The following is a 20,857-nucleotide window of genomic DNA, read 5'->3' as shown; positions in this document are numbered from 1 at the left end:
GATCAGGATTCTTCCGGCATAGAGCCCCGACGACGGAACTCTATGCCGGAAGACAAGAACGCAAGTGTGAAAGAGCCCTTAAAGGTTTATCAAAATAAGATTAAACAGACTCCAAGTCCTCCTGCACATACCAGTGAACGAGTCCTTTTTTTAACATAATAAATGGGGAAAACACAGGTTTAAAATATATACTGTATGTTTCGCCCTATAAGACGCACCGGCCCATAAGATGCACCTAGGTTTTAGAGGAGGACAATAAGAAAAAAATATTTTTCATTAGACCTCAGATCAGCCCTCAGCTAAAAGCCCCAATCAGACCCCCAATGTTAAGAAGACCCCAACAAGACCTCAGATCAGACCCACAATCAGACCTCGGCTCAGAACACAATCTGAATGACCCCCAATCAGACCTCATATTAGCCCCCATTGCCTCATATTGGCCCTCTGTAGCCCCCAGCAGCCCCCTGTTGTCTCAGATCAGCCCCTATTGCCTCATGTTTAATAAAATAAATAAACCACTTGCCTCTCCTGCTCCTGGACGCGGCCTCTCCTCACTGCCCGCACTCTGTCTTCCTCCTGATGTCGGCTGTGCTGTGAACAGGCGCCAGCTGAGGACCAGGAAGTGGCGAGTACAGAGCCTTCACTGCTTCCCTGTCCTCCGTTACTAATGAGCGCTTCCATAATGGAAGTGCTCATTAGTATTCGCCCCGTAAGACGCAGGGGCATTTTTCCCCTTATGGGAATGCGTCTTATGGGGTGAAAAATACTGTGTGTGTGTGTGTGTCTATATATATATATATATATATATATATATATATATGTATGTATGTATGTATGTATGTATGTATGTATGTATGTGTATATATTCAGTGGGATGCGAAAGTTTGGGCAACCTTGTAAGGGCCCTTTCACACTTGCGTTCTTTTCTTCCGGCATAGAGTTCCGTCGTCGGGGCTCTATGCCGGAAGAATCCTGATCAGGATTATCCCCATGCATTCTGAATGGAGAGAAATCCGTTCAGGATGCATCAGGATGCCTTCAGTTCCGGAACGGAACGTTTTTTGGCCGGAGAAAATACCGCAGCATGCTGCCCTTTTTGCTCCGGCCAAAAATCCGGAACACTTGCTGCAAGGCCGGATCCGGAATTAATGCCCATTGAAAGGCATTAATCCGGATCCGGCCTTAAGCTAAACGTCGTTTCGGCGCATTGCCGGATCCGACGTTTAGCTTTTTCTGAATGGTTACCATGGCTGCCAGGACGCTAAAGTCCTGTCAGCCATGGTAAAGTCTAGTGGAGAGCGGGGGAGCAGTATACTTGCCGTCCGTGCGGCTCCCCGGGCGCTCCAGAGTGACGTCAGGGCGCCCCACGCTCATGGATGACGTGATCGCATGGACACGTCATCCATGCACATGGGGCGCTCTGACGTCATTATGGAGCGCCCCGGGAGCCGCACGGACTGTAAGTATACTGCTCCCGACTACTACTATGGCAACCAGGACTTTAATAGCGTCCTGGGTGCCATAGTAACACTGAACGCATTTTGAAGACGGATCCGTCTTCAAATGCTTTCAGTTCACTTGCGTTTATCCGGATCCGGCGTGTAATTCCGGCAAATGGAGTACACGCCGGATCCGGACAACGCAAGTGTGAAAGAGGCCTTAATCGTCATGATTTTCCTGTATAAATCGTTGGTTGTTACGATAAAAAAATGTCAGTTAAATATATCATATATGAGACACACACAGTGATATTTGAGAATTGAAATGAAGTTTATTGGATTTACAGAAAGTGTGCTATAATTGTTTAAATAAAATTAGGCAGGTGCATCAATTTGGGCACTGTTGTTATTTTATTGATTCCAAAACCTTTAGAACTAATTATTGGAACTCAAATTGGCTTGGTAAGCTCAGTGACCCCTGACCTACATACACAGGTGAATCCAATTATGAGAGAGTATTTAAGGGGGTCAATTGTAAGTTTCCCTCCTCTTTTAATTTTCTCTGAAGAATAGCAACATGGGGGTCTCAAAACAACTCTCAAATGACCTGAAGACAAAGATTGTTCACCCTCATGGTTTAGGGGAAGGATACAGAAAGCTGTCTGAGATTTCAGCTGTCTGTTTCCACAGTTAGGACCATATTGAGGAAATGGAAGACCACAGGCTCAGTTCAAGTTAAGGCTCGAAGTGGCAGACCGAGAAAAATCTCGGATAGACAGAAGCGACGAATGGTGAGAACAGTCAGAGTCAACCCACAGACCAGCACCAAAGACCTACAACATCATCTTGTGCAGATGGAGTCACTGTGCATCGTTCAACCATTCGGCGCACTTTACACAAGGATGCTGTATGCGAGAGTGAGGCAGAGGAAGCCTTTTCTCCACCCACAGCACCAAAAGTGCCGCTTGAGGTGGGCGAAAGCACATTTGGACAAGCCAGCTTCATTTTGGAATTAGGTGCTGTGGACTGATGAAACTAAAATTGAGTTATTTGGCCATAACAAGGGGCGCTATGCATGGAGGAAAAAGAACACAGCATTCCAAGAAAAACACCTGCTACCTACAGTAAAATATGGTGGTGGTTCCATCATGCTGTGTGGCCAGTGCAGGGACTGGGAATCTTGTCAAAGTTGAGGGACGCATGGATTCCACTCAGTATCAGCAGATTCTGGAGACCAATGTCCAGGAATCAGTGACAAAGCTGAAGCTGCGCCGGGGCTGGATCTTTCAACAAGACAACGACCCTAAACAGTGCTCAAAATCCACTAAGGCATTTATGCAGAGGAACAAGTACAACGTTCTGGAATGGCCATCTCAGTCCCCAGACCTGAATATAATTGAAAATCTGTGGTGTGACTTAAAGAGAGCTGTCCATGCTCGGAAGCCATCAAACCTGAATGAACTAAAGATGTTTTGCTTTGAGGAGTTCTTCAAAATTACAGATTTTGGTTACTGGACACGAAATGGCATCTATATGGTGTCTCACCTTTTTTACTTAGGTCGATTCAAATCACTTTCGGAATTTGGATTTAATTATTGTTCACCATTGGATGTATTTATGTATACACGTTTGAAACACTTATTTGAAGCCTCTAGGAATAGGGGTTGTATCTTCCCACGAGAGAATACAGGGAGTGCAGAATTATTAGGCAAGTTGTATTTTTGAGGATTAATTTTATTATTGAACAACAACCATGTTCTCAATGAACCCAAAAAACTCATTAATATCAAAGCTGAATATTTTTGGAAGTAGTTTTTAGTTTGTTTTTAGTTTTAGCTATTTTAGGGGGATATCTGTGTGTGCAGGTGACTATTACTGTGCATAATTATTAGGCAACTTAACAAAAAACAAATATATACCCATTTCAATTATTTATTTTTACCAGTGAAACCAATATAACATCTCAACATTCACAAATATACATTTCTGACATTCAAAAACAAAACAAAAACAAATCAGTGACCAATATAGCCACCTTTCTTTGCAAGGACACTCAAAAGCCTGCCATCCATGGATTCTGTCAGTGTTTTGATCTGTTCACCATCAACATTGCGTGCAGCAGCAACCACAGCCTCCCAGACACTGTTCAGAGAGGTGTACTGTTTTCCCTCCTTGTAAATCTCACATTTGATGATGGACCACAGGTTCTCAATGGGGTTCAGATCAGGTGAACAAGGAGGCCATGTCATTAGATTCTCTTCTTTTATACCCTTTCTTGCCAGCCACGCTGTGGAGTACTTGGACGCGTGTGATGGAGCATTGTCCTGCATGAAAATCATGTTTTTCTTGAAGGATGCAGACTTCTTCCTGTACCACTGCTTGAAGAAGGTGTCTTCCAGAAACTGGCAGTAGGACTGGGAGTTGAGCTTGACTCCATCCTCAACCCGAAAAGGCCCCACAAGCTCATCTTTGATGATACCAGCCCAAACCAGTACTCCACCTCCACCTTGCTGGCGTCTGAGTCGGACTGGAGCTCTCTGCCCTTTACCAATCCAGCCACGGGCCCATCCATCTGGCCCATCAAGACTCACTCTCATTTCATCAGTCCATAAAACCTTAGAAAAATCAGTCTTGAGATATTTCTTGGCCCAGTCTTGACGTTTCAGCTTGTGTGTCTTGTTCAGTGGTGGTCGTCTTTCAGCCTTTCTTACCTTGGCCATGTCTCTGAGTATTGCACACCTTGTGCTTTTGGGCACTCCAGTGATGTTGCAGCTCTGAAATATGGCCAAACTGGTGGCAAGTGGCATCTTGGCAGCTGCACGCTTGACTTTTCTCAGTTCATGGGCAGTTATTTTGCGCCTTGGTTTTTCCACACGCTTCTTGCGACCCTGTTGACTATTTTGAATGAAACGCTTGATTGTTCGATGATCACGCTTCAGAAGCTTTGCAATTTTAAGAGTGCTGCATCCCTCTGCAAGATATCTCACTATTTTTGACTTTTCTGAGCCTGTCAAGTCCTTCTTTTGACCCATTTTGCCAAAGGAAAGGAAGTTGCCTAATAATTATGCACACCTAATATAGGGTGTTGATGTCATTAGACCACACCCCTTCTCATTACAGAGATGCACATCACCTAATATGCTTAATTGGTAGTAGGCTTTCGAGCCTATACAGCTTGGTGTAAGACAACATGCATAAAGAGGATGATGTGGTCAAAATACTCATTTGCCTAATAATTCTGCACGCAGTGTATATTTCTTGATTACTGTTATGCCCAGAAGGATGAGAAGGTGAAAATATCTAGATTATACTCTAAACTCCGAATGGCACTGGTAGCTGTAACGCCTTTCAAAAGCCCAAGTAAATGGGAGCAAGAGTTGAATTGTCCCCCTTTACATTGGTCTACTATTTACAGGAACGTGAGAAGGGCGACAGTTTCCAGTGCACATAGACTAATTCAATTCAAGATCCTCCATAGGTTGTATTATACGCCCCAAATTCAAGGAAAATTTCCCCAAAATAGGGGCCGGGACTTCTGTTGCCCTAAATGTGGACATGTTAACGCGAACTATGTCCATTTGCTTTGGAGTTGCAATAAAATAAGAAAATATTGGGATGAGGTTTTCTCTGCTCTACAAAAAAAATCCTCAATGAAATATAATCCGGTGATATTGATAGTGATTTTAGGAGATTATGGTTCGGAAACAGAAGTTCCCCCCCCCAGGTTAGACTGATTTGGATGAGGGGTTTGATGGTGGCGAAAGCTATATTGGTGAAGTACTGGGGCTCGGCCTCCCAGCCCTCTTCAAGGGAGTGGGATCTATACCTTCAACAAATTAAAATTTATGAGGATATGGAAAGGAAGCGGAGAGTAGCACGCAGAGCCACGTAGGTAGATATCTCTAATGTCTATATTGTTTTATTGTATCTGAAGAATTGAGGGGAACGACAGCCAATGGCGGGGTGGGGGGAGGGATATAAGGATATGTATGATTGTTTTATTATATACACTGATTTATTTTAAATTGGTTTATGTATTAACTTTATGTACTTTCAAAATAAAAATATAAAGAATCAAAAAAAAAAGATGTTTTGTAAAGAGGAATGGTCCAAAATACCTACAACCAGAATCCAGACTCTCATTGGAACCTACAGGAAGCGTTTAGAGGCTGTAATTTCTGCAAAAGGAGGATCTACTAAATATTGATTTCATTTCTTTTTTGTGGTGCCCAAATTTATGCACCTGCCTAATTTTGTTTAAACAATTATAGCACACTTTCTGTAAATCCAATAAACTTCATTTCACTTCTCATATATCACTGTGTGTGTCTCCTATATGATATATTTAACTGACCGCTTTTATCGTAACAACCAACGATTTATACAGGAAAATCATGACTATTAACATGGTTGCCCAAACTTTCGAATACCACTCTGTGTATGTGTATGTGTATGTGTATGTATGTATATGTGTGTGAACTTGGTTGCTTCTGGGAGGGCTAATAGGTGCTGTAAGACTGCATACCTCAGTGACAAGCCATTAGCACCCTGCAATCGAGCGACTGAGGGGGGCCCCCTTTCTCCGTTTTAATGAGGAATCTAAGGGGTTAAACAGCTGGGGGTGGAGTTGTCTCCCATCCTAATCCTGCCGGTGTACCGATGGCACCCACAAAATCATTGATTAGAATGTACATAGTGCAGCATTAACAAGCAGCATCCCATTTTCAGCATGGATAGAATTCAGTACAGCTGAACAACCAGCCGTGTATCACCGAGATTGGCGCAGGACACCGTAAAGGGAATCTGATGATCTGAGGCCCTGATTACAGCGTAGCGAGCTCCGCTCTGAATCCTAATATTCATCAGCCTTGTGCCTCCCATCCTCCCCATATTGATTGGCAGTGCTCACCCTAAGAGAAGACTGGCAATCAGTGGTGGGGGTCGGGGCACTGACTGGAAGCTGGCATTTCATGACCATCCAGAACTGCAGGGCACAGACAGAAGACTGCAACCTTGGCTGCAGCAGAGAAGCAGTGATTTTATGAAAATCCCTACACGATGAAAGTGCCCCGGCGCTGTAATCTGGGTCTGTCATTAGTTTCTGCTGCCCTCAGACAGGGCACTACAGGCAGGCTTATGCTCTTAATTCAGGTCATTATTGTAATGAAGTGCATGTGCTGTTCTGTCTATTAATCAGGGTTTTTACAGTAATTATTCATTTCCTTCATGGAGTATGTACAGCCTATAATCCTCTGTCAGCCTAGACCCTATTTCATAATGGCTACCTATGGCTGGGTTTATCTGTTCATCTGACTTCACGTGTGAAAGGTGATTTTTTTTCCCAATCCCATTTACATGGTGCATGGTTCAGATTCACTATTGCTTCTGCACTTAAATTTGCATGGTGATTAATGAGGGAGAAAACGTTGTGGCATCTGTTGGAGGTTTCTTTAGACATGCAAGACGTATGACCTTACCCTAGCCTAGCAGTCGGGTACTGCAATCATTAATGTTATTGCCAAGAGCCCCAGCAAAGTGTGTACTTACAACTTAAAGGGGTTGTCCAGGACTAGAAAAAGATGGCTTCTGTATTTGAAAAATAGCATTACAACCTTCCACCTTGTGTGTGGCCTTCCAGCGTAATATCGCGGGATTTTCATATGCAGGTTGCATCCCTGTACTGGGGCTCTCCAGCTCAGTGTATGTATGCGCTCCACGCGAATATGACGTGGAGCGCTTCTTTTTCATATTTTGCATGGATAAGGGAGGATAGTTTTTATGGAGGGGGAGGAGCAAAGGGATTCACCTAATAGTGACGCATACCCAGGTCAACTAACCGGGATGGGCAGTCCTGAAGTATGGATCCACCTATGGGGCTTTAGCCCGCTCAGGGTCCTACATTTAAAAGTGAGTGTTTTCATTTGACCAAACGGAGCTGCATCGCAGGCCCCCTGGAGCCCTCCAGCCGTGCATGCTGGTCTGTGAGAGGATGACGTCTATCTGTATCAGATTAGTTAGCTTTTTTACTAATCCTTTTTTTTGCACACCGCAAAATACATACAGTGGTGTGGATGAGCCCTTAGGCTGTGTTGTAATACTCCATGTGAGAGACATACCGTCTGCAGTGATAGTAAACCTCCGGCACTCCAGCTGTGGTGAAACTACGACTCCCAGCATGCTTCATTCATTTCTTTGGAGTTCTGAGAACAGCCAAGCAAGTGTGCATCTTGGGAGTCGTAGTTTTACCACAGCTGGAGTGCCGGAGGTTAGCCATCACAGGTATATAGCATTGGAACCCATCAGTAGAAAATAAGAAAATGCCCCTCTTCCCCCATACCACGTACAAGAATGTTCCCCTGAATGCACCCAAAGCTAGATGTGACTCTGACGCAGTCATTGGATAGCGGCTGAGAGGGGCTCCTCCTAGCAAAAACTGAGTTTTGTGTATTCATGCCCTGAGATGAGCACAATCCTGCTTTCCTTATAATGGATGGAGGGGAAGGAAATCTCATCTCGGTTGATTCAGTATATGGTAGCAGGTTGTGTCAGAGCATTTCTGATGTTTGCTGTTAATATACGTGGGAGGCGGGCGAGCAGATGAATTCCAGGGATGAGTATCCTGTAGACAGTGGCGATGACATCACTAGAAGACCGGATCACACCCTGCGCTGTAAATGTCAGCGATCTGACTCTTCCTTCCAATTTGTCTCACCCATCTGTATGTTGTGTTTGTTTTCTGCAGAGATATTCTGATCACCCGCCTGGGAGCGTCGATGAATTATGATGAACTGTGCGATGAAGTGAGAGAGATGTGCAGTCTCCACCAGGGGCAGCCGATCACGTTGAAGTGGATTGATGATGAAGGTATTGGGGGCGGACATCCTATTCTCCGTGAATGGGGCACTATTCCCACAAATGACTCTTGCTTACACCAAAATTAATGCAGACCTCCTACCTCCTCCCTAAGCCTCCCACCTCATATTTCATATTGTGTAAAGATGGAAGGGGATGCAAAAAAAAAAAACCTAAGTGTGCCGCTGTATGGTGTGTCATACGGCCCTGTATAAAAGGGAGTCATCAGTTTAATGCTGCCCTTTATCTCACGGAAGTATAAACTAGTGACAGATACCACAAGCAGAACACTGGGTAAATTACTTAAAAGGGCTATACTGGGGTGGGATATTGACAACCGCCGCCCCAACCAACTTGTCTGAACCTGTAAAGGGAAGTTTATGTACCTGATTCCTGGTGCTGGCTCCCCACTCCTTCTCTTCTAGTTCTGGGCTCCCTTGCTGAAAGCATCCCGTGTGACATTGCTACAGCCAATCAATAGCCATGGCAGAGACTGGATCCCCTTTTCATGTGACCATTTGTCATGACTTAAGGGGATCCAGTCACCACCACGGCCTGTGATTGGCTGCAGGCAGCGTCAAACCTGATGTTTGGAGTGAGGGAGCCCAGCGGAGCATCACAGGCCTGGAAGAGGAGAAGGAGCGGGGAGACTGCCCCAGGAAGCAGGTAAGCAAGCTTACCTTCACAGGTCTGACCAGATGTGGGGGATTTGCCAAAACTCCCCCATTCTTGTACAACCCCTTCAAATTGTCCCAGTCATTTTGCTACATTCTTTATTTATTTACCAAATGCAGCACAAGCAGAACGCATATGCCATAGAGTCCTCATATTCATGAGCGTCCTGCTCTTTCACAGCTTTCATCCCCCGCACTGCACTGACCACTTTTTTCCTAATGCAAACAACGGCAGGGAAAGCTAGAGCCGGGAGCTCCATGAATATGAGGACTGCGTGGCATCTGCTCTGTATTGAGTGAACTCATTGGAGCCGTTCAATACAGATGTTATACTGCCCACACAGCAGCAAAAATCTTGCGACATGTCTGTTTCAGTAAGGCTTTGTTCACATCACCGTTCAGCCTTTCTGTTCTCCTGCTCCGTTTAGGAGCAGGTGAACGGAAAGGACGGAAAAGGCACATAATTGACGCCAAACTGAGTCAAACGGAGCCCTTAGGACCCCATAGACTATAATGAAGTCTGTTATGTTTCCGCTCAGAAGATGATTTTTAAGCGGAGACAAAAGTTGTGCATGCAGGACTTTTGTCTCTGCTTAAAAATCATCTTCTGAGTGGAAACATAATGGACCCCATTAGTCTGTGGGGTCCTAAGGGCTCCGTTTGACTCAGTTTGGCGTCAGTTATGTGCCTTTTCCGTTCTGCTCCTAAACGAGCAGGACAACGGAAAGGCTGAACGGTCATGTGAACGAAGCCTAAGGGTACTTTCACACTTGCATTGTGAGGATCCAGCAGGCAGTTTCGTCTCCGGAACTCCCTGCCGGATCCAGAAATCCGTATGCAAACGGATATTATTTGTGGGCGGATCCGTCTGACAAATGCATTGAAATTCCGAGTCTGTCTCTCCGGTGTCATCCGGAAAAACTGTATTTATAAAAACTGCATTTTTAAAGGTCTGCACATGCGCAGACTGGGAAACCGGATCCAGTTTTCCGGAACACTTGGTACCAGATACGGCATTAATACATTTCAATGGGAATTAATGCCGGATTAATGCTGCGGTATTTTCTCTGGCCAAATACCGTAAAGAGATTAAACTGAAGACATCGTGATGCATACTGAACGGAATGCATTCCATTCAGAATGCATTAGGATAAAACTGAAGCGTTTTTTTCCGGTATTGAGACCCTGTGACGGAACTCAATACCGGAAAAGAATAACGCTAGTGTGAAAGTACCCGAACTGCTTGCATTCCCTATGTAATAATTCTGGAGCATCTATTTTTAGGTCTGTATACTGTGCCATTCCTTTATTATTCCTGCTAGAAGTCACGAATTATCAGTTTGCAGTGAAGATCCAGATGGTGTCCCCCACGTACTGCTTCTACTTCTAGTAAAAATAATAGTGGAATGGCACAAAATAGTCATAGGAATAGATTCTCTAGAGTTATTACATGGGGAATGCAAGTATTTGCTAAAACAGACATGTCAGGGCAGTTTACAGGTCCTCTTTAAGGAAATAACCTCCCCTCAGAAAGTAATGGACTTGGTCTAGAATATCTCCATAATATGGTATTCTATGGGACATGCTTCACATATCAAGTCAAAGGCCGAACCCGGACATATCCCCATCTTCACCCCACTGGCCCCCCGAATCGCACAGGGCAAAGGCTTTTTAGGAGATCTGGTGACGTACCGGGCTCTCCAAAGGGACTGCTAGGCGGAGGCTTCTGCTCAGCAGCGAGCCTGGTTAGGTCACTGGCACTAATTAGCGGATTTTAGCTCTACCCTAGCCTGTAAAATGGCTAGGGCAGCGCTAAAGCACGCCCATCAGAAGCCTCTGCCTAGCAGTGTGCCATTGTAAACAAACAATAAAAAGCCATTGCCCTGCGCGATACATGAAATACTCTGATGCCAATATCAATGGAGTTGGAGGGGTGAAGATGGGGATATGCCAACCCCTCTACATATTCATACTTGACAACATTGCTGTTGGTAAATCAGGGACAAGTCAACCCCTCTGCTGAGAAAGCCAGATAAGGCCCCTTGCAGACGAGCGTGTGTCACGTTGTGAGTCCGTAGCGCAGCTCCCTGCCTGACCTCCCAGCACTGCCTAGGTCACATAGCATTATATTGATTTTATGATGCTATGTAACCCTTGGGCCTCTTTCAGACGGGCATCCCGGATTTGCTCCGGATGCGTCGCTTGTGCTTTGCGGGAACCCCGCACGAGTGTGCATGCAATTTCAGTCAGTTTTGACTGCGATTGCGTTGCGTTGTTCAGTTGCATTTTGCACGCGCGTGATAAAAAACTGAATGTGGTACCCAGACCCGAACCCAGACTTCACTGATGTTTGGGTTAGGTGTTCTGTAAATTTAATTATTTTCCCTTATAACATGGTTATAAGGGAAAATAATAGCATTTTGAGTCATGAACAGCGCCATCTATTGGTTTCATAGTCTTATGACAAGACTATTAGTCTTGTCATAAGACTATGAAACCAATAGATGGCCCTGTTCATGAGAAGTGTAGATCGAATTTTCCATGCAAATGGTTTTTCAGCTGAAAAACAAGGCAGATTCTGCTTATTTGCATGTCTTTTCCATATGCCCATGTTTATGCAAATTCGTTTTTCACATGACAAATCTGTATAGAAAGGTTATCGAATATTATGTTAGGACAATCGGAAAACTTTTCGTCACACTAATATTGATCTAGGTGCACAGGTCCACCCCAAGCCATCCAACAGATCTGAAGTAACTTTGAGGCTTACTGGCTCTCAGTCAGATGAGAGCTGGTTTGGAATGTCTCATAGTGCACAAGGCTGCCATTGTAAGGTATGCTGACTCAGCCTGTTATCTGTCTCATGGATAGATTGATGGCTTGCATATACCTGGCTTTTGGCATATATAGCCTTTGTGTGGTTGTCTGTTGTATGTCATAGATAATAAGAGTCCAAGACGTATCCAGCCATCCTCTTAATGCTGGTTCCAAACCATTTTGATGGGGTTTCCATCAATTTCTAACCTTTTTTTTGTGAACAGACACCCTCTCTTCTTCAGAGCATTGACTTTCATTGTATTAAATTATACTCGAGCACTCTGATGTGCCAAGCATAGCGATGCTCGAGCCAAACAGCAGTTCGGCCGAGCATGCTCGCTCAACACTATCTGTAACCATTTTTCTGTGAAAAAAACAAAAAAAGAACGGTGTCGGTCCCAGAGGTAAACTCTTTTTTGGATGTTTATGGCATATCTTACGGGTAGGAATACACCATTTATAAAATAGTAAATGTACTAGTTATTCACACTGCAAAGATGTGCATGTGTGTATGTATACAAGCTGTATTTTTCACCCTATAAGACGCACCTGGGTTTTAGAGGAGGAAAGTAAGATTTTTTTTTTTTCCATCAGACCCCCAATTAGACCTCAGATCGGACTCCCTTTGTTAATAAAACCCCTATTCAGACTCTAAGATCAGACCCCCAATATTAAGACCCCCTTTCAGACCTCAGATCAGACAAAAACAATAAATCAATTTCTCTCCAGTTCCGGATGCCGCCGCTCTGGGAATCCAGTTCCTGCTCTTGTGGCAGCACGCAGATGTCCTCGTGATGTGCGCAGTCACAGCACAGGGAGCGGCCGAGTGTGTATTGTGGGGATTTGCTCTGGTAGTTGGGAGAGGCAAATTGGTGTATAACAAAATGAGGATAAGGTGTATCACAAAACGCAGGTGGCTTTGTTTGTTCATACAAATGGAAAGTCCATAAGCAATAAGTCACCTTTTCTCCTGGGTGTTAATTCACACCCAGTTAGCTGTTCAGCCTCATCAAGTCCATAGGCGGCCTGTTCGCCTTTAGAGGGGCCTGAGTCCTCCAGCCCGGGTCAAACCTCAAATCCCAGCACAGCACACAGACTCCTGCGCTCCACTGTTAGAGGGAGGTAAATCCACACACCTGGCAGTGCTGGCTGGTTTTTATGCCTGGCAAAACCCGGCCTGGAACATGGGGGAGCTGCTGCTGGCACATAAAATACTGGCTCTTACTTCACCGAGGCCAGGAACCTCGGTGACACATACCTTCCATCCATGATGATTCCAGGTACCTTCTTACAGTGTGTATGTGTGTGTGTGTATATATATATATATATATATATATATATATATATATATATATATATATATATATATATAGTTAAGTTAACTAATGAGTTGTTTAGTCTGTATGTAGAGAATTTGGGGGAGCACAGAATCACGTTGACAGCCTTCTAATCAAGGTCATTATAGCCAGGGCATCGTATCCTCCTGTGACTGCAGAGCAGCAATCTTTCCCGTGGGTGTCCTTGATACGCAGTCTGACAGTTGCTCCATCTTGCTTGCGGCCTTTTATATTGGTCTTGATGGTGGCAGCTTCCCAGCTTTTTGTCATTCAGTTAGTTGAACCAGTGATTTGAATTACATCTCCCTCCCATGGTCTGTTTGATGAATTGGCATTTTTCATCCCTGCTCCTTTCAATGCTGTATTTCTTCTACTCCTTGTTAAATGTTCAAAGGACATTACTAGTATCTGAAAGATCCTGGTTGTTTAGTCTCCCTCCCTACTTTATTCCTTCTGGCTCTATAGTGCACAAATAACTATGACAGTTTTATTATTTTATCAGTTTTCAGGCAATTTACATTAATAATAACAATTTTTTTTTTACGTCAAGTTTTTGCAACCCTTTTCTACAGTACGCCTAGAATTAAACACTACATTTTGGGCTACAAAACCTTAAAGGCCACCTGTCAGCAGATTTGTACCTATGAAACTGGCTGACCTGCTCCATGTGCGCCTGGCAGCTGAAGGCATCTGTGTTGGTCCCATGTCCATATGTTCCCACATTGCTGAGAAAGTGAAGTTTTAATGTATGCAAATGACTCTCTAGAAGCAATGGGGGTGTTGATTGACAAAGCCAGGCGTGATGATGATTTCACGTCAAGCTTACTTTCTTGGAAAGCGTTTGGCTGCACGGTGCTGTGATCAGCATCGGGTTTCAAGTTATTATCCCCTAGAAGCTTGAATCCTAGGTGAGAATTACGCTATAACAGGGATCAGCAACCGACGGCACTACTCCCAGCATGCACACTTCACTCCCCTAAAAGTGAAAGGAGGTTGCTGATCCCTGCTCTATAACATAATGTCTGAAGGAGCATGGTGCACTTTTTTCAGGTCCCTTTCACAGAGAAAATGTATTTTTGTCCCCTTAGGAAAATGGGGTTGTACAGAGGTACAGTGTGGCCCCACAGAAGTCTATGGGCACAGTACTGTATCTGAACCAACATTAATACTGGGGGAACTTTATTTGGTTTGTAGAAGTTGGGGTTGCTGTAATTTGCATTGTATATAAGGCTCGACAAATCCCAGGCGCCAGCACAAAATTCCTGGTCGCCATGGCGACCTGGCGCCTGGAATTTGTCGAGCCTTATATACAATGCAAATTACAGCAACCCCAACTTCTACAAACCTGACTTTAAAAATTCCTCTCCAAATAAAGTTCCTCTAGTATTTGCCCCTGCTTGAAAATAGGCCTAGCACACCAGCAGCCGGGCACAGTCACTGGAGCGTTAGAGGACCTTTCAGCTGGCAAAAAATTGTGAACGAAGTGTCATGATCTGTACAGCGGCGCCCAGGGATCTCACTGCACTTACTATTATCCCTGGGCGCCGCTCCGTTCTCCTGCTATGCCCTCCGGTATGTTCGGCACTTGGTTATAGTAGGAGGAGACTGCCCTTGTTCTCCTGGGCGTCTCCTTCTCCCAGGCTGTAGCACTGGCCAATCGCAGCGCAGAGCTCACAGCCTGGGAGAAAAAAACCTGCGATTGGCCAGCGCTACAGCCTGGGAGAAGGAGACGCCCAGGAGAACAAGGGCAGTCTCCTCCTACTATAACCAAGTGACCGAACATACCGGAGGGCATAGCAGGAGAATGGAGCGGCGCCCAGGGATAATAGTAAGTGCAGTGAGATCCCTGGGCGCCGCTGTACAGATCATAACACTTTGAGGACCTTTCATTAATTGTGAACTAAGTGTTATGATCTGTACAGCGGCGCCCAGGGATCTCACTGCACTTACTATTATCCCTGGGCGCCGCTCCATTCTCCTGCTATGCCCTCCGGTATGTTCGGTCACTTGGTTATAGTAGGAGGAGACTGCCCTTGTTCTCCTGGGCGTCTCCTTCTCCCAGGCTGTAGCGCTGGCCAATCGCAGTTTTTTTTCCTCCCAGGCTGTGAGCTCTGCGCTGCGATTGGCCAGTGCTACAGCCTGGGAGAAGGAGACGCCCAGGAGAACAAGGGCAGTCTCCTCCTACTATAACCAAGTGACCGAAGATACCGGAGGGCATAGCAAGAGAATAGAGAGGCGCCCAGGGATAATAGTAAGTGCAGTGAGATCCCTGGGCGCCGCTGTACAGATCATAACACTTAGTTCACAATTAATGAAAGGTCCTCAATGTGACAGGCGGTGCAGCTGGCTGCGGAGTGACCTACGACATGTACGTAGCAGCGCTCACCTGCCCGCTAGGCGCTCTCCACCGCATGCCTCATGTCCCGAGAACGACACAGGTGACTACGGCGGGGTTTCCGTTTTCCTGTACGAAGACTCTTCCAGCGTTTCCCGGAGAGGAGCAGTCTCATCACCGTAAAGCCCCATGCACACGTCTGTAGAACACGGACCGTGTGATACCGGCCTGGATTTTTTCTGAGTGCAGGAGCGTACGGTGTCATTGGTTGCTATGACGCCGTGCGCTTCCTGCTGCTGCCGCCGCAGTACAGTAATACACTGGTATAAAGCATCCAGGCCGGTATCGCACGGTCTGTGGAACACGGACGTGTGCATGAGGCTTAACGCACTCACAGGACTCCAAGATCCCTCCGACAAACAGGACCGCAGCCCCACCCCCTCCCCATCACAGCACGGGATGTAGATCCAGCAAGAGCTGGAACCAAATCCTGGCCTGGACTCAGTGCGCGTCCACAGCGGAAGGAGCACAAGGACGGCCCCGGAGACGCTGACAACAGCAACTCCATTATCCCCCGGACAGGACAAATAATCCGGGACAGCAGAAGGGCAGCGATCCCACAGTGACGGCGGATACAGGCGGCAACGAGGGACATTTCTCTTCAAAACCAGCGCTGCTTCAGTTTTATCTAGTTACAAAATAAGTTTACAAGAGAAGAACTATGAGATGAATGAAGAGCCCGGACCAAACATCCTGGGGAAGGGATCTCTGTTCTGTCAGCTGCAGCACATGCATTATACACAGTGACGTCACAGCGCAAGGATTATACATAAAGTGACGTCACAGTACACTGATAAACACTGAAGAGATGCTGCACACAGTGACGTCACAGTACACTAATAATAAACAATGCCCATGTTGTTTGGTTCTAGACTTCTTTATATGTTAATTTAAGAGGTGTTATTTTTGTCGCTGAAAATGAGGCTTTATAAAAAAATAAAAAACGGCTCCTAACTTTTTTAGCTGGCTCCTAGATTCCAAGGAAATTTGTCAAGCCTTGGTATATATTACATTTTGCAGATTGTAGTGTCGCGGCCAATGCACAGTGATTTTCGGCTCCATCCATGGTTTTCTTTCTAGTAGCAGCTGAAAATAGCTGATTGACGTGGGTGGGTGGGTATTTGATGTCAGACCCCCACTGTTCTCATATTGATGATCTATCCTGAAGATAACCGCTTTAAGTCTAAGCCCCCTTGCAGACGCGCGTGTCCGGATGCGTTCAGTGAAAACTGCGCTATTTCGCAAACTAGTTCACTCAGTTTTGCCTGCGATCGCGTTCAGTTTTTTTTCGCACAGGCGCAATGCAATTTAACCACCTCAGCCCCTAGGGCTTAAACACCCTGAAAGACCAGGCCACTTTTTACACTTCTGATCTACACTACTTTCACCGTTTATTGCTCGGTCATGCAACTTACCACCCAAATGAATTTTACCTCCTTTTCTTCTCACTAATAGAGCTTTCATTTGGTGGTATTTCATTGCTGCTGACATTTTTACTTTTTTTGTTATTAATCGAAATTTAACGATTTTTTTTGCAAAAAAATGACATTTTTCACTTTCAGTTGTAAAATTTTGCAAAAAAAAAACGACATCCATATATAAATTTTGCTCTAAATTTATTGTTCTACATGTCTTTGATAAAAAAAAAAATGTTTGGGTAAAAAAAAAAATGGTTTGGGTAAAAGTTATAGCGTTTACAAACTATGGTACAAAAATGTGAATTTCCGCTTTTTGAAGCAGCTCTGACTTTCTGAGCACCTGTCATGTTTCATGAGGTTCTACAATGGCCAGACAGTACAAACACCCCACAAATGACCCCATTTCGGAAAGTAGACACCCTAAGGTATTCGCTGATGGGCATAGTGAGTTCATAGAACTTTTTATTTTTTGTCACAAGTTAGCGGAAAATGATGATTTTTTTTTTTTTCTTACAAAGTCTCATATTCCACTAGCTTGTGACAAAAAATAAAAAGTTCTATGAACTCACTATGCCCATCACGAAATACCTTGGGGTCTCTTCTTTCCAAAATGGGGTCACTTGTGGGGTAGTTATACTGCCCTGGCATTCTAGGGGCCCAAATGTGTGGTAAGGAGTTTGAAATCAAATTCTGTAAAAAATGACCAGTGAAATCCGAAAGGTGCTCTTTGGAATATGGGCCCCTTTGCCCACCTAGGCTGCAAAAAAGTGTCACACATCTGGTATCTCTGTATTCAGGAGAAGTTGGGGAATGTGTTTTGGGGTGTCATTTTACATATACCCATGCTGGGTGAGATAAATATCTTGGTCAAATGCCAACTTTGTATAAAAAAATTGGGAAAAGTTGTCTTTTGCCAAGATATTTCTCTCACCCAGCATGGGTATATGTAAAATGACACCCCAAAACACATTCCCCAACTTCTCCTGAATACGGAGATACCAGATGTGTGACACTTTTTTGCAGCCTAGGTGGGCAAAGGGGCCCATATTCCAAAGGGCACCTTTCGGATTTCACTGGTCATTTTTTACAGAATTTGATTTCAAACTCCTTACCACACATTTGGGGCCCTAGAATGCCAGGGCAGTATAACTACCCCACAAGTGACCCCATTTTGGAAAGAAGACACCCCAAGGTATTCCGTGAGGGGCATGGCGAGTTCCTAGAATTTTTTATTTTTTGTCACAAGTTAGTGGAAAATGATTATTTTTTTTTCATACAAAGTCTCATATTCCACTAACTTGTGACAAAAAATAAAAACTTCCATGAACTCACTATGCCCATCAGCGAATACCTTGGGGTCTCTTCTTTCCAAAATGGGGTCACTTGTGGGGTAGTTATACTGCCCTGGCATTCTAGGGGCCCAAATGTGTGGTAAGGAGTTTGAAATCAAATTCTGTAAAAAATGACCAGTGAAATCCGAAAGGTGCTCTTTGGAATATGGGCCCCTTTGCCCACCTAGGCTGCAAAAAAGTGTCACACATCTGGTATCTCCGTATTCAGGAGAAGTTGGGGAATGTGTTTTGGGGTGTCATTTTACATATACCCATGCTGGGTGAGAGAAATATCTTGGCAAAAGACAACTTTTCCCATTTTTTTTTTATACAAAGTTGGCATTTGACCAAGATATTTATCTCACCCAGCATGGGTATATGTAAAATGACACCCCAAAACACATTCCCCAACTTCTCCTGAATACGGAGATACCACATGTGTGACACTTTTTTGCAGCCTAGGTGGGCAAAGGTGCCCAAATTCCTTTTAGGAGGGCATTTTTAGACATTTGGATACCAGACTTCTTCTCACGCTTTGGGGCCCCTTCTTTTTGGAAAGAAGACACCCCAAGGCATTCAATGAGGGGCATGGCGAGTTCATAGAAAAAAAAATTTTTGGCACAAGTTAGCGGAAATTGATTTTTTTGATTTTTTTTTTTTCTCACAGTCTCCCTTTCCGCTAACTTGGGACAAAAATTTCAATCTTTCATGGACTCAATATGCCCCTCAGCAAATACCTTGGGGTGTCTTCTTTCCAAAATGGTGTTATTTGTGGGGTGTTTGTACTGCTCTGGCATTTGAGGATCTCCGCAATCATTACATGTATGCCCAGCATTAGGAGTTTCTGCTATTCTCCTTATATTGAGCATACAGGTAATGAGATTTTTTTTTTCCGTTCAGCCTCTGGGCTGAAAGAAAAAAATGAACGGCACAGATTTCTTCATTCGCATCGATCAATGTGGATGAAAAAATCACTGCCAAAAAAAGAAAAAGGAGGGGAAAGGCGTCTGCCAGGACATAGGAGCTTCGCCCAACATCCATACCCACTTAGCTCGTATGCCCTGGCAAACCAGATTTCTCCATTCACATCAATCGATGTGGATGAATAAATCATTGCCGGGATTTTTTTTTTTATATATACAAAGTGTTTGCCAAAGTATATTAACACCGCCACCTCCTCAGCTCATATGCCTCGGCAAACGTATCTTTTACTGCAGAGGAGAAATCTCGTCTTGCAGCGCCGCATACACCGACTTGCGTGTAATCTGACAGCAGCGCAATGCTTCTGTCCGAATGCACATCAGTGCTGCAGCTGGTTCATCGGTTGGTCCACCTGGAAGGTAAAAAAAACAAAACAAAAAAGAAAAAACCAGGCCGCAACGCAATAAATTTATTAACTTTTGAACAGAACATATTAAACTTTTTTTAAACTTTTTTAACTGAACATTAACTTTTTTACTTACCGGTATTATTTTTTTTGTTTTAGTTTTTTTTTACCTTTTATAGAACAAACCTCTCCTTCCCCATGGGACAATGTGCAAAGCGCAAATCGCCCAAAGATGTGGCGAAGTACGTTATGCACTTTATCCCAGGTGAAAGGAGAGGTTTGCAGCAGCTGTGAGTATAAAAGGGCCCTAATAGCCCTGTGTGCCTGTCCTGTGAGATGCAATCCCTATGCTAGGTGTACCTGTGTGTGGTACTTCCGGAAACACTCACCAAAGCATAGGGCAGGGTGGTCAGGACAGTCAGGACAGAAATAGCGGGTGTCACGCCTTATTCCACTCCTGCTACAGACACGACATCTTTTTTGGGGTGATGGTTGGGTTGAGGTACCAGGAACGACACTGGGGAAATGTCGCTCGTGTAGACGGCTAACTACACTGGTGGATGGGGCCACGGAACCTCCTGGATACAGGAGGTTCTCGATGATCTCTTCCTGGAATTTTAGGAAGGATCGTGTTCTCCCAGCCTTACTGTAGAGAACAAAACTATTATACAGCGCCAATTGAATTAAATATACAGACACCTTCTTATACCAGCCTCTGGTTCTGCGGGAAACTAAATACGGAGACAACATCTGGTCATTGAAGTCCACCCCTCCCATGAGCGCATTATAGTCGTGGACACAGAGGGGCTTTTCAATGACACGGGTTGCTCGCTCAATTTGGATTGTCGTGTCTGCGTGAATGGAGGAGAGCATGTAAACGTCACGCTTGTCTCTCCATTTCACCGCGAGCAGTTCTTCGTTACACAAGGCAGCCCTCTCCCCCCTTGCAAGACGGGTGGTAACGAGCCGTTGGGGGAAGCCCACACGACTAGTTCGCGCGGTGCCACAGGTGCAAAGCCGTTCTAGAAACAAATGCCTAAAGAGGGCCACACTTGTGTAAAAATTGTCCACATAAAGATGGTACCCCTTGCCGAATAAGGGTGACACCAAGTCCCAGACTGTCTTCCCACTGCTCCCCAGGTAGTCAGGGCAACCGACCGGCTCCAGGGTCTGATCTTTTCCCTCATAGATCCGAAATTTGTAGGTATAGCCTGTGGCCCTTTCACAGAGCTTATACAATTTGACCCCATACCGGGCACGCTTGCTT

At 44.8% G+C, this 20,857-nt stretch overlaps 1 protein-coding gene across 1 annotated transcript in view; it reads left to right on the top strand.

Moving 5' to 3' along the window:
• PRKCZ (protein kinase C zeta) overlaps positions 1–20,857 on the top strand; it is a 264,054-nt gene that overhangs the window by 42,629 nt on the left and 200,568 nt on the right. The window contains exon 3 of the mRNA XM_040427515.1: positions 8,182–8,303. Coding sequence (XP_040283449.1) covers positions 8,182–8,303 — 122 coding nt within the window. The remainder of the gene's footprint in view (positions 1–8,181; positions 8,304–20,857) is intronic.

This window comes from Bufo bufo, chromosome 1 (assembly GCF_905171765.1).
Source record: "Bufo bufo chromosome 1, aBufBuf1.1, whole genome shotgun sequence".
Lineage (NCBI taxonomy): Eukaryota > Metazoa > Chordata > Amphibia > Anura > Bufonidae > Bufo > Bufo bufo.
The sequence above is the reverse complement of the archived record's forward strand: the minus strand, read 5'-3'. Positions and strand labels throughout refer to the sequence as shown.